The 14748-nt window shown below is 37.0% G+C and overlaps 1 protein-coding gene across 1 annotated transcript in view; it reads right to left on the bottom strand.

The window, feature by feature from the left end:
* Positions 1-14748, bottom strand: part of FOCAD (focadhesin) — a 92015-nt gene that overhangs the window by 53193 nt on the left and 24074 nt on the right. Inside the window, exons 9-12 of the mRNA XM_036403461.2 lie at positions 14121-14327; positions 13597-13684; positions 12732-12934; positions 7198-7455 (exon numbers count right to left, since the gene is read on the bottom strand). Coding sequence (XP_036259354.1) covers positions 7198-7455; positions 12732-12934; positions 13597-13684; positions 14121-14327 — 756 coding nt within the window. The remainder of the gene's footprint in view (positions 1-7197; positions 7456-12731; positions 12935-13596; positions 13685-14120; positions 14328-14748) is intronic.

Below are 14748 nucleotides of genomic sequence, written 5' to 3'. Positions count from 1 at the left end.
CTGTTGTGTCCTGATTTTGGCTAGGCTAGAACTAAATTTCTTCACAGTACCTTGTCAGCAATGATTTGTCAACAAAATAGTGTTGAAAACACTGATGGCGTTATATTCTTTAAAACAGAAAAGGGCATGAGGGAAGTAAGTTATACCACTTCTCCAGCACATGGCAGAATTGATTATTGTAAATTCTGGTCCCAGGTAAAATTCAGCAATAAGATTAAATGTTAATGTCTGCATTAATATTGAAACACAGAGAAGTGAAACCTGCACTCAAAATATGATATTTAATTTGCTACCCAACCTTTTCTTCGCACTCTCTAACTGTAATGATTTGCTTAAGCTAGTCTCTGCTGTTTTATTTCCCTGCTTTATTCATGCTAAAGAGACAACAGCACTGCCTGAGAGAAAATTATGTCTATAAGTATACAGGAAGAAAACTAAATAGTTCCTGATTAAAGAGAGCTCAAAATAAGACTTAAGTGCCAAAGGCTCACCATTCTTCCAGCAAGAACCTGTTTTGGTTAAATCAAGCCTTAGGGTAATGGGAAGGTTGCACAGAAATCAAATAATACAGGTAGACAAAAAGTTTCCTTGAATATAGGAGACCTGATAGAGGAAAGCAGTTTTATTTCTGGGCATCTGTTGTACCTTGAGTGTCAAGAAAAAAACCTATCACGTGATTTACTGTTACCTAAATCTTTGAATGATACAAGGTAAACTTCAGGGTGATAAGTAAGCAGTGGGCATTGGCTATCTTTGGGGTAGAGGTAAACATTAAACCTGCATCATCACCATGTTAAGTTTCAAAATTCTCAGGGAGGTCACACATGCTCCTCCACCGATTCACTGATACATAAGCTTTTCATACAACTGTTAACATGTTTAATAGGAATAAATGTCTTCTAATAAAATTATCCAAAAAGTTTCATATGCAGCAGACTAACTGGAAGGCTCTCAACTCAGAGTATAAGAGGATTTTGTCAATTCTTTAAATCATACCCTAAAATGCTGTGCTGGGCAAATAGGCTATATAAGACAGCAGTAAAGATGACATTACAATGATCAACATCCTTACCTAAGTTGCTTATTTCCCGTCTCTTGCCATGTTACTCCTTCTTGGCAGAGGCAGGTTCTTGGGCAACTCAGTTTCATCTTAAGCTAGTTCTCTAGTCAATAGACTACTTCCTAAATTTTTTTCAGTTGTAGCTACACTGGACTACACATCAGCAGTGAAACCAAATGATATTAAAGAAATGACATTCATAATCCTTAGTTATAATAGCATTCAGACCCTCTAAAGTCATTCTGCTTAAGCCCAGCCTTAAGCAGCTGGCTGGGAAATCTCATTTCAGGTCTACATTAATTACCTTGCTGTGAAGTTTACTCTGCAGTAAACATATATTAAATCAAAGTTCTACAATTGCTTTTACACTACCACCTAGTAAACAGATAGTAAGTTGGATTTACAAAATTCTCAGGAAATGTTACACATGTGCTACTGTAAAGACAGTCAGAAACCTCTTGAAAAGTATTATCCTTTACAGTCTGTTTGTTTTGTCCTGTATATTTCAATAGCAAGATCAGGAAAACACCAAAATGTTCTGGTACAGCAAAGCTGCTCCTCTCTCCATCTCCCTCATATAATGGACAAAACAATGCAGAGATTAATTTCAATATTAAATTTATGCTACATCTTCATCAAAGGCATCAAGGTCCATAAAGTTGATATAATAATTCACTAGCTCCCAGTAGGCAGGAACCAGCTTCAGAACGGGAGCCATGCTGCCTTTCAACACTGGTACCAGAGGATGCAAAAGTTAGGTCAAAACTGCCATTAGGAATCTGAAGATGGGTTTTGACATCACTTTTTTTGGTTTTAAAACTGATTTGCATCACAAAAATGATGCTGATATTTCTCAACAATTTTCCCTTTTAAAATAAAACTAAACATGTGAGACAAAAGGATATTATATAATAAATACACCTTAGAAGCATTCTCTGCCGTTTGGTGGCTTGACTTCTCTTTCCTGAGCTACAGGACAACTGCTCTTTTTCAAAAAGCACAAGCTAAGGGAGAATAGCAGGTTCCATTTCTGGGCTGAATTTGGTCAGATAACCATCAACCTAGCTGTCCAGTAGGCAAGATGGGGAAATGAGAAGATTTCTGAAAGTGTACTGTATTTTGGCATTTCTTGCTTCAATGAACAAGACAAAACTACAGGGCAATTCAGACAAATGAAGAAACAAGTTTTTCAGATAACTGCATAAATGTAGCTAAGTTTTTTTTATAAATCTATAAAATAAATTTATCTCAAAAATGAGAAGCACTTTTTAGAAAACACAAGCTAGGTTTTCAAAGTTTCATGTACTCTAGCAGGATCCTAATCAATAAGTTACAATCATGAAGAGTCTGCCCACAAGCTCAGACTATGACATGATTCTTTCCCTACTGCTACTTGCTAAAGTTTGCATAATGAATCTAACAAAAAAAAAAGCATGAGGCACCACCTGAACAAGACCAATTTTGTTTAATATATCCTTAAACATGTTTTCTACATGAATAAAAATGTATTTTACATTTTTGCATATTAATGCACTCCCAAACCCCAAAGAACAGAAAATAATGCATCTTCAGATGAACTTCCCAGAAGGTGCCATTTACCACTAAAATAGTTCATTTGAGCAGTTGAAAGACCATAAAGAATGCATGTCCTCTATAGACTCATAATCCTCAAATAACAGTAATAATTCTTGTGCTATATCCACCAGTGACCTCAGTCAGATGATTTAATTTCTTCTCCTTGCAGCACAGCAAGGGTTTCATAGACTGTAATAACAATTTCTGCACAAGACAATTCATCCAATTAGAAAGACCAATTAAGTCCTTCATGTGTCTCTGCAGCCTGTGCAGAGAATTTTACTTCAGAACGCCTAACAGCCCACGTACTACTCCTCATTCCTCAGCCTTTAGAAAATTCTTCTGGGCTTTCTTCTATAGTGAAAGTCCAGAACTACTACTCCAAAATGTTTCCGCTAAAACCATTACCTTGCATCATGAAAAGGCTTTTACTCAGTGGGGAAAGAAGAGATACATGTAGAGAAACATTCTGTAGCCTCCATTCATGGAGAGGATAATGGAAAAAAAGAACTGAAACAAAAATAAAGCAGAACCAGAACAATGTCTGCAAGAGTAATTATGGTATAATAATTAAACCCAGTGGTGTATTTTAACTGCTCCATCAGTTTAGATAATAGACTCCTTATAAAAACAACAATTTGGTGTGAAAATGGGAGCTACTGTTGTGAACTCTGAAAAATTGGAATAAACATGAAAGCAATCTCTCTTTCTGACTCTGTTTTGTTTTGAAACACAATTCTTCAACTGGATTTTGCAAGGGAATCACCTGTGGCTTTTCAATTCAATATCCACAGCCACAACAATTGTGTCCCTTTGTGAACAACAAAGTAATGGAATTTCACTAGCAGCAGAACTCTGTGACTGTCTAGATCACTAAAAAAACAAACAACCAACAACAAAAAACCCCATCACACAATTCTTTTTATGCTATGACTTTCACCATGACATCTCAGCATTTTTATATACTCTGCTGGAGTACAGGTGATTCAGTGGCTCCAAAGTAGACACTTCTTAATTTTACCCTTTATTTGTTTAACTTCTGCAACATTAAGTGCTGAAGTAGTAGCTAGTAAATGTCTAGCCCACGTTTACTTTGATTTGGACATGATTCAAAGTATTCAGAATATACCTGTTACAAATATCTGGCTTTAAACTGAGTGTTGAAGTGCCCCTAACACCAAAGGAACAGATTCAAGTTAATATAGATGTGACCGTCTAAAAATAAGATTGGGCTTAACAACCACTTTTTGTTTTCTTCTTTCCATTCCTGTCCTCTGACTTCTTCAGAACAGCCTTCTAACTACTATGCTGCACACCACCTCCCACAGCATCCTTCAGAAAGTACCCTTAGGAAGGAACTGAAGATGCAAAATGTCTAATAAGTTTGTTATGATGAGTTTTTCACTTTCTTGACTTACATTCCAACCACTTACTTCCACCATATTTTATAAAGCACCATTTATTTCTGTGGAACTGAATAAAACACAGAACCAAATATAGCAATTTCTGAAGAATAACTTTGCCATCAGTATGTTAATGTTAGTTGCCATCACACCGCTGACTGAGTTTATTAAAGCAATCAGTTATATGCTCCATGCAGCGCTCTCTCTAGCTGTACTGTTATTGCAAGAGAAAGATGAGATATGTCTACAGTAATTCTTCTGCCTTAGAGAGAGCAATGAACCCACAAGAAACAATGTGATAATCTTTCAGTGCAGTGCTACACTGTAATAATCTCTATGGAGCCATTAAGCAGACTCAGAACTAAAATAACTTGTCAGAGGCAAGACAGATGCCAGGTGATGCCAAGTTCAAATGAGCCAGACAGCAAGTTCAAGTTTCAAAGCATTAAAATCTTTTGGAGTAAAACACATCATTTAAAAGCTAGAAATGCATTAAATATTGCTAACTGGAGAATATGGTGTCCTTGATTGCACTTAACTGAGGACTAGGAACAGAAACATCACCCCAAAGAAGCACACTACTTTTCCCATACCAAATTTTCAAATACTATTCAGCAGAACATCTGCTATATTACCAGTTATACTGATTGCTTTATGTGATACTACTACAAAGATACGCAAGTACATTACATATTTTGCAGAAAAGTAAGTAATTTTAAAAACTAAAAGCTCTCCATCTACATGCCTTATCAGCTGACAAAATGTGAGCCAGTAAGAAAGTATCAACAAATCAGGTTGAGTTCTGCATTTTTGCTATAGTTTCTCATTCCCAAGGACTTCTGCTGATTGCTAGGGAAACAAAACATATTATGAAGTCTGAACTTCATCTTCTCATTGCCTTTGGGCACAAGCCATACTTCCCAGTGCCAGGGAGGACTTTTTCATGAAGGTCCTTAATTCTAAGGAAGGTTTCTTAATTCTAAGGTAGTCTGACCACAATAGTTAGCTCAACAGAATTTGTCCATTAATCTTACTTGCTGTATTAGTGAACAAAACCTTTGGCTTAAAATAAGAATAAACAATGCAGAAAACCCCACGCACATAATGCTAAACATTAATAGCTTCAGGTTAAATCACTCTCCCTGTATCTGTTTAAAGCTTCTGTAATTCTGCTGACTAGTTCTTTGCTTTGTCTCTAAACCTGTTCATTTAAAGTCAATGGAGCTATTTTAGATCAATCCAATGAAATTCACAACAGTCATTCCCTACAGTCAGGCTTCAGGCCATTCTGCTCAGGTCCCATATTACTTCAGTGGTATTTTTTCAGCAAGTTATTGGTTTTCTTGTATGACTGTTAAACTGCATTTTGAGCAACTATATAAAATAGTTAATAAACAAAGCATTATTCCTCCCTTTCCTGTAATATGCCACTGATTCATCATCCCACTCAAAGACCCAATGCAACAAAACAAGTTAGAGATAGTCCACAAGAACCGAAAGCCACTGCCAGAGCATCTGGAGATAATTTATACACATCTAGCTAGGCACAAGAAGAAACGTGTCTTACTGGCAGCAGCTTGGATCAGAAGACAAAGAAAGGTTCCCACAACAGGGCAGATGTACATCTTACCTACCTTTTTCCTAGAGAATAATTAATTTACAAGGACTGGGACCTGGATCCCTGGTTAAAACTATTTAGTGGACATGTCAAACTATTTGTAGTTGAGTTGAGGTGTACCACTTCTAATAATTTTGAAACCTTACAGAAACATTTTCAAGAAAAAACTAAGTTAAAGAAGAGATACCCAGGTGGTTCTACATCAGTTCAGCTTTGCTTTTACATAGAAGTGCAACTCATTTTGCTTACTCCTGACTTTTGAGCACAGTTAGGTTTTTTCTAAGTGAGAAACTGAAGTTTTAATAACTACTTTGAAAAAAATAAAGTAGGCCAACAAAGCATCTATAAGTTTCCTTGAGCTTAGTGTCAGTGTCTTCCCTCAAAAACCTGTCTCAGTTACATAAGGAAATGTATCTGGAAGACTCATTTCTGAGTCCTGGCTTAGGATCACACTGTCATAGTCAGATCACACTTTTCATTACCTCTAAATTTTACATTCTTTCCCTTTTCATTGATTAGCTCTGCACCCTTCCTCTCAACAAGAGGTCTAAATGTCTTGTAGAAGGTAAAAAGTGTTATTTTCTGGCAAAATCATTCTACTTCTAACCTGTCTGCTCCTTAAAGGATTTTGTTTTTCCTGGAGATAAAATTTTTATGCTACCAGATTTCCAACATGTACTTAAATAATACAGTCAAAATTGTAACTTTTTAAAATTTTTGTGCTGTAGAACATGCAAACCCTTTGAAGAAAGCAATTTTTAAAATCCTAAAGAAAATCAAGCCTGTCTTTATGGCATAAATTAAAGATGAATCAACACTTCTCTCTTGCCTATTTTACAGATAAGGTATGGTTGTTTCTGTACAATGCCCTTTGCATTACATTACTGTTTCCATATAACCCCCTTCATCTTTCCAGATTATGGAGGTAAATTTAAGCATCCTGTATAATTCTAGCTTGAATTCAGTACTGAAGCAGACAAAGACTACGCACATATTTCAAAAAAGCAAGAATAAAGGTGTCACAAGGAACTTAGCAGTCTTCCAGTAACCATAAAAGAACATAGAGAATAATTCATAAGGTCACCAGAAGTTAGAAATTATTGGTAGCCCCTTTTCAGCTTCCTTGTGTTGTATTTTCATGCTTCCTGGATAATATCAACAAATAAGCCAGCCTCCTTCCTAAGTCTAAACAACCACAAAATACTCCAAAAGAGAGACATAATACATATTATGCTCTAAGTGACACACAAAGGAGAGCAAGGCGTGCGCACATCTCTGCAGGATGAGGGGCAGTCTCCATCAGAAACTGCAGCGTTGAGATGCCAACAGCTGGTGAGACTGGGATCCAGAGGGCATGTTCTCAACACACTGGCCATCTATGCACTGTTGCTGGAGAGATCGATACTGTACCTACTGGGGATGCAGCCTTGCCACTTGCTGGACCTAGCATCATGAAGCTATGGCAGACTTGCTCCTCTCAGTCTGCAAAATCCAACCCAACTCCTGAAAAAAATCCCAAACCAGTAAAAATAAATCTTTACCTGAGAACAATCAGCCTTGGCTATTTCTGTTGTAGCCTGGAGTACACCGTGAAGACTGTCTCCATTTTCTTGGATCAATAGATAAGCCAACAAAAGAAAAACATGGGCAGGTATTTGATTGCTAAAAGGTAGTAGTGACTTCACTGAAGATAGCCACTTAGTAACTGCAGACTTCTCTTTCATGAGCTCCATGATCTTCCAGGTTGTATACAATGAACTGTAAGAGCTGGTTATGGGGCACAGGAGTTTGCAGGGCACCTGAGAACAAGTGAAACAAATCAATGTCTCAAACAAATAAGATACCATGAAAAAACAATCATAACATCCAAAACATTTATTATGGTCCCAATGCAATAAATATAAATAATACACTGTGATACATTTTTTCAAAATCTTTTCTAGGAATTCTTTCATTATAGATGTTTTGATGGGTTAATAACTCCCTGTTCAGAAGTCCCCATTTTATCTGACATCCATCACTCCTGTTCTTGATGAGATGTTCTGTTCACTGATGTTCTGCAGTGCTACTTGCCCACTAAAATGGGCATTGTCATTCTCGAGTATGTTAAAAACTTACATTTCTAACAATGACAGGATAATCCCAGAATTTTAACTATCATCTATATTATTTTTAAAAACTGTCTTAACTCTTAATAGTACTTAATACCACAGGTTTAAGTTAACCTGACTCTACATTTTTTGTTTAAGAAGTGCTTTGCTTCTCAGAACAAAACACTCTACAGTCGTGTCACTGAAAACAGGGAAGTAAACTCTCAATCCAATTAGTTAGGTTAGAAAGCTGATATTACTTTAATGTCAGCTTATTCCTGGAGGCATAGGGAATTCTCCTCAAAGCATTCATGCTCAGTAACCTAACAGACTGGGTTATATTTCTGAAACAAATACATATACATTCCATATTTGAATACATCTATATGTTAACTATTTCCATGGACTTGTTTGGACATGGTTCCTGATCTTCTGGTGAATCTTCTCTCCTTGAGAACACGTCAAATATGTCATCAAGTCATTATGTATTTCTCTCATCATTCTTTGGTCTGATGCACGACCCTTGTTCTCAAAGCTAATATATCAACTAGTAAATATTAATCACTAACACAAATAAAGAAGGAAGTATTAGCGGAACATGACTTATTAATCACACTCATAGGAAGTTAAGACAAGGCCACACTAACTTCTGGCATTTGTACTAAGCAGTGTAGGGTACAAAACCAGGCATTAACCAGGAATATAAGGATAATATACTATTGTGCTGAAGTCAAAAGAATTTTCCAACATTTTCCCCCACTCCTCCATAGATTTCTTCTAACAGAAATATAGCCTTTTCAGTAACAGTTGCAGTCATGGTAGATACCCTTTAGCAGCAGGAAAGTTGTAAAATGCAAAGGAGGAATTATTTTAAGTTGAATCTTTATATAAGGGTATATATATTTTAAAGCTCCTGTAAAATAAAAGTTCAAAATTTTTCATTAAACAGGAAAGCTTAATACAAGACATGACATCTCTTTCCCACTAATTATTTGCTTCCTTAGAAAAATATCTTTACATTATCAAGAAAGTAGTTAGCAGGCAGTAATCAGGTGAAGAACATTTACATAAAGATGAGGTGAAGAAAGTATTGGAGAAGAGATTCCCCAAATGAACATTGAAAGCAGAATTCAGCATACAAAAGGCATGTATCCACTCAGCTTTAAATAACCAGGGGGGAAAAAAAAGACTCTGAGTGGTAAAAGCTGTTCTAATTAAAACTGCAGAGTTTCATTTTAATTGCACTGTTTGATTCAATGTAAATTTATTTTGGCTAATAGGAAAGTAGAATGTAGATAAATGGAAGGGAGAATGCCCTTGTATTTTAGATTACTTTTTAAAAATTACATTAAAATTAGCTTATTCCATTACTTACACATTACAACTATTGTATGTGAAAAATCAGCAGTCTTAAGTGCTATCTCCTCTGGCTGGAAAGATCACTTGGAGACAAAAATGTCTTCTGGGTACAGCTGTGATACTTCCATTTATTTAAAAAGGTATTTAAACTTTATCCAAGGACATATGGAGGTCTAGTAAGAGTTCCGGGATCCATAACATGCACTGTTTAGTTGCCTGCTTGTAGAAGATAATAGGTCCTGAAATCAAAAGCAGAACCCTATGAAAGGTTTTCTGCTGCTTGGAGTTCTCTTTGAGAGGGTGTTGCTTGTTTGTGGGATTTTTTTGTGTTCATGCTAGTGATGTTCTCTTTTTTTTTTTTTTTTTATATTTTTTTAAGTGCCTGAGAAAAACTGCTAAAACTGGTAGAGCCTGAAATATTATATTGATATTTGCCACTCCACATTACATTCCCAAAAGGTTTTGCTATGTAATTGTACTCACTCCCTTCTCCCTTTATTGGGAGGTTATGATCACAATTTTATTTTATTGCTGCACTCTAGTCAAGTGAGTTAAGCACAAAATTTCAGTCTATCAATACAAATATATATATGTAGGGGGTTCTGTGTGTATATACATACACACACATATATACATAAATAAAATCCCTCAATGGCAAAGCATACATGAAGGCCTAGCCCCATCCTAACTTTCAAAATCATGTCATAAAAGGTAGAAATATTCCTCACTACCATCAATGCAGAAGGAAAAAAAAAGCCATTAAAAGGACATTTAAATTCTGAGTGCTGTTAAAAGCAAAAAAAGAAGCACAACCCCAATGGAAAGGTGGCCAAATACCCACTGGGGACAAGATCCTTCCTAGGATTTTCATGGTGGCACACATGAAGGTCAGGATTCAGCTGGAACTGGAATAAATCAGAGATATCAAAAAGAAGAAATGCCTGATCAGATAAAAAAGCAGTTAAGGAGAATGGGCCAATTACTAGACAGGACAGGAAAGAAGTTACTGATAATGCTGGTTCTCAATACCTCCTCTCCCGATCAATGCGCTTTTCTGAGGTTGGCAGCCTGTCCCAAGTGGGGCCCCTAAGGATCAGTACCAGGCTCCAAGTTGTAACATCTCCATGAATGATCTGGATGGTGGGAGCAAAAGCACCCTCACCACGTTTGCTGTGTCACTAAACTAGGTGCTGAGGGGGACTCATCAGCAGGGAGAGTCACCTTACAGAGATATGAACAGGCTGGAAGATTGGGCCACAAGAACTGTGTAAAGTTCAACCAAGGAAGTGCAGAGTCCTGCACCTGGGAGCACAAAACCAAAGAGCCTGGCCAGGCCAGGTCCCATGAGCTGTGGGACAGCCTTGCCAAGAGGAGACCGGGGGTCCCAGCGGACAACACACAGACACCAGGTCAGCAGTGACTGCTGCAGCTACTGAGGCAAAGTGGATCCTGAGATGCATCCATGGGGGCACTGCTAACAGAGAGGGATGTGACCATCCCACTTCACCAGCGCTTGTCAGACTGCACATGGAGTAGTGTGCCCAGTTCTGGCCCCCCCACAGTTCCAAAACAGATGTGGATGGACTGAAGATGAGTCAAAGGAATGCCATGAGTCAGGTCTTTTCACCCTGCAGAAGTGAAGGCTCAAGGAGGGATGTGATTATTTTCCAGTACTTGAAGGGCAGTTACTAAGAGGACAGAAGCTCTCCCTTCACAAAGAGCCACTTGGAGAATACAAAGGGCAATGGATACAAGATGCCTGGGAGAAGGTGAGGGAGAACATTACAAGTAAGACATTTTTGATAGTGAAAACAATCATTCACTCAAACAACCTCCCCAGGGACATGGTATAGTCCCCATCACTGGATGTTTTCAACATGTAATTGGATAGGATACAAGATAACCTCATCTAGGCTCCATTTCCTATGAAAGGCTAGACTAGATGATCTTGCAGCCTGGGCTGTTCTGTGATTCTATTAAAATATACCATAACTTAACCATGTTTGTTTGCTCTTATATACAATTGCTCAAAGCTTCTTCACTGGGGACATAGCATTTGCTTTCTTTTTAGTACCTTTTTTCTTGTCTATTTTCAATATGAAGCAAGTCTAAGGATAATTCAATCAAGATTTTATTCTCTTAGCACTGATCTGATCCTACAACACAAATTGACTGTTATCATGGGACCATTAAAGAGAGTCTACATTTTTTAATCTTTTAGTTGAGAACCAAAGGTTATTGGCATAATTATTTCAAACAGTAATCAGGCAAAATTATTCTCTCCCCATTTGCATTGAGAACCATTAATTACCAAAGATCTGCCAAGCTACTTCTTATGAACTTGGCAAGAATTAGTGAGACACAGGTGAAGAAACTGTTAGGGAATTTTCAGCAAAGACAACTGTTTTCCCTTGTAACATGGCTAACAGAAAAAGTTAGTGATCAAAAATTATTTCAGCCTTTAACAGAAAAATTTTCACATGCTTTTCTGAAGCAAAGAAAATACCAGAATTAGTACAACCAAGTCCTCTTACAGGAAGCCAGTATAACACAATGCACTGTAATCTTGTACAATAACACAGCAGTCTTATGACAAATCACTAAAATAGTTTCTAAAACACAACAGAAAACAAAACGTGTGTGAGTGACGCAGAGCATAGAGGACTGACATGCAACAAAGATATTTCACCGATACAAACCTCCACTGGCATCTGTACAGGCTGGCACCCAGAAAGTCGCATTAGAAGGAAATGAGCTGTAACCACTGTCATCCCACTGTCTATTCTTTAAGAGTAGACTATGAAGTGTAAGGTTTTGTGAACTTTAAAAAAGTGTTTTTTCTATTAGGAGCACAAATGGGCCTTTTCAGATTTGAAGAAATAGAAGATGAAGTATGTGGAGGATTCAAGAAGTAGTGGGACTCAGAACTGGCATTATATCTGGCTCCAACTTGTCACATCACACCCTCTCTACACAAAACAGGGGTGTAAAGCAGTAAGGGAGCTTAGCTACCTCACTGCTAGACACCATCTTGATCAAAGAGATTTGCTGTCACCTGTTCTTGGAACACTGCAGATAAACAAATAGATGGCAGAGAAGTGGGACATAAGTAAATAACTAAAACCCAAAAAACCCCAAGAGAACATAGAAAAAGATTCAGGTTAATGAGACAAAATTTGTTAATTGACACTTAGGTGCTATGTAACTCTCTTCAGCCAAGGTAGAAAGTATAGTACATAATAGTCACAGCACAGCAGTAAGGAAAAAGAGATGCAGAGAATAAACAAGTCTGAAAGAAACAGAGTAAATATAAGTAACCTTGGTTTCTGCTAAATCCTGTTACTTGCTTAGTACTACAGGTGAATTCTTAAATCTATATGGTCTCTTAAAGTAAAAAAATCTCATTTGCTAAATAAAACCAATATCCAGCAAAGAAACAAACTTTCATTTCGCCACTGCTCTGGTTTTATGGACTATACATATTTTCAAGCATTCCCATAGAATGTATCACGCAAAGAAATTCACACATGCAGAGTCTTTCCCAAGCAGCTAGGCTTTGTGCAGAAAAAAATTTTAATGCCTCCCCTACCTGCCCCCCAAAAAGGAAAGAAACTTTATCAATTTACCAATTCCTGTTTATCCTTCACACCTTTCTCCTTTAGTATTCCCAAAAGATTTACAGCCAGCTGCTGCCTGGTAGTTCCAGAAACATCCCCTGATAGGCAATCTCCAACTGTTGTAGAAGATAAGATCTGTAGCACAGGCATCACCAAAGTAAGGGCTGTGATTGAGATGTCCTGGGTTTCTGAACATGTAAGGAGCTTGTAAGCTATTTAAGAGAAAATGAGGAAAAACAAAGGTCAAGGAGGAAAAAAAGGAAAGAACATTGGTACCTTTAGGCATGACATAGGCATTTCTAGGAAACACTCCATTTGAGCAAAGTAATGGTCCCCAGATTTAGTGTATGTGTATATAAAGAGTAAAAGTTTTTTTGCCATTTTTCATTTAGAGACACAAACATTTCTGTTGTTTATAGCAAAGTACCTGATGGCAGCAAAAAATACAAAAATTAAATGTAGCACAGAACTGTTTTTACTGGAATAACTACACTAATCAAAACTGCTAAGTCAAAAGCCTGGCTAAACATTGCCATGATCGTCACGCCTGCTCTCAATACCTGTAATAAGAAACCACTCAGGATGCATGAGCATCAGCTAAGAATATCCTGTTGGCTCAAAAATGAACGCAATAAGCTCCAAGACAGAAGGGAGCTTAAAATACACTAACACCAATGGAATAAGTCAGTGTAGTAGGAAAAATTATTTTTACTGCCATTACTTTTTAAATTCCGGAAAAATTCTGTTTATAAAGAAAGCCCATTTTACCACCCAATCCAATTCCAGGGGAATGCTGTGCTTATTTCATAAATATGAAGAAGCAAAGACACAGTTTTTGTGTCTGTGGATTCCTCTTTCACAATATGAGCTTTACCTAGACTCAAGACAGACTTTTGCTGACTTTCTGGAGTTTGCAGAAGTAGAAGTGCTAGCCCAACTATATACTGGTCCACTGGAAATACCTATGAGGAAAAAAGAAAAAAGTTCCAAGTCTCTTCTGTTTCTCAGTGATAGTAAACAGAACAAACAGGAAACCACCAAAACTTTGCAAGATTATCTTCATGAATCATAGTAAGTGCACATGCAGTGACAGAGCAATGAAGAATATAGCTGTGCAGAAATAGCATTTTAACTAAGTAATTAGAACATTTAGCTACTTTGTCCAAACTGTTCTAACTCACTTTAAAAAAATTTTTGTACTAAAAGATCAATATATACAGAATTGATATATACAGAACCAGTTTTTACCTTCTGAAAAAGGGGAAAAAAATTAGAAACTTTGGAAATCAACACTGGTCACCGTCAGCTGAATGTCATGGATAAATGTCTCTACTGCCTTAAACATGACAATCTTTAAATTTAACAAAACTATTTTACATTTTTACCATATACTCTTACCTCTTTTAGGAGCTCTAAGTTGTCCTCTATTAGGGAGATCAAAGATGAGCATTCTCCTGTCACATTTAAACACACTTCACAGAAGCATAACAGCTGCAGACTAAGTTGTGATAATTGAACTTCCCAAAACAAAGGGTAGCGTAGTAGGCTGAGGAACAGCTCTTGCAGGAAAAACAAGGCTTCTGTAACTTGCAGTAAGTCTTTAAGCTGCAGAAAGTGGTTAAAACAAAACAAAGGCAAAACACATGATGATTTAGGTGCCCTTCCCTGTCTACGCAGAACTTAGAATTAGTTCTATTAGTTCTGCTATGTTTCTATTGCATAGTACCAAATCTTTGAAGCAACACCTGTACAAACTAATGCCAGGAATCCCTTATTCAACTTCCCTGAAAAAACCAACTTATGAACTGCTGTTTGATATTTTGAAGTAAAATGAGAAACATGTGAAAGAATTAAAATATTTCTTGGTAGCTGATGAGAAAAATCCCTTTTTACTCAAAAGCAACAGCAATTAACTCAGCTATTCGGGCTTCCACAACAGCACAAAAAAGTGAGTGGGGATTTCATTAAGCAAGTAAACATTCTTATAACGGAAACATCTGGCTCTACAATACTTCCTTTACAAAAT

This window comes from Molothrus ater, chromosome Z (assembly GCF_012460135.2).
Source record: "Molothrus ater isolate BHLD 08-10-18 breed brown headed cowbird chromosome Z, BPBGC_Mater_1.1, whole genome shotgun sequence".
NCBI lineage: Eukaryota > Metazoa > Chordata > Aves > Passeriformes > Icteridae > Molothrus > Molothrus ater.
Note: the sequence above shows the minus strand (reverse complement) of the source record. Positions and strands in the feature narration are given on the sequence as shown.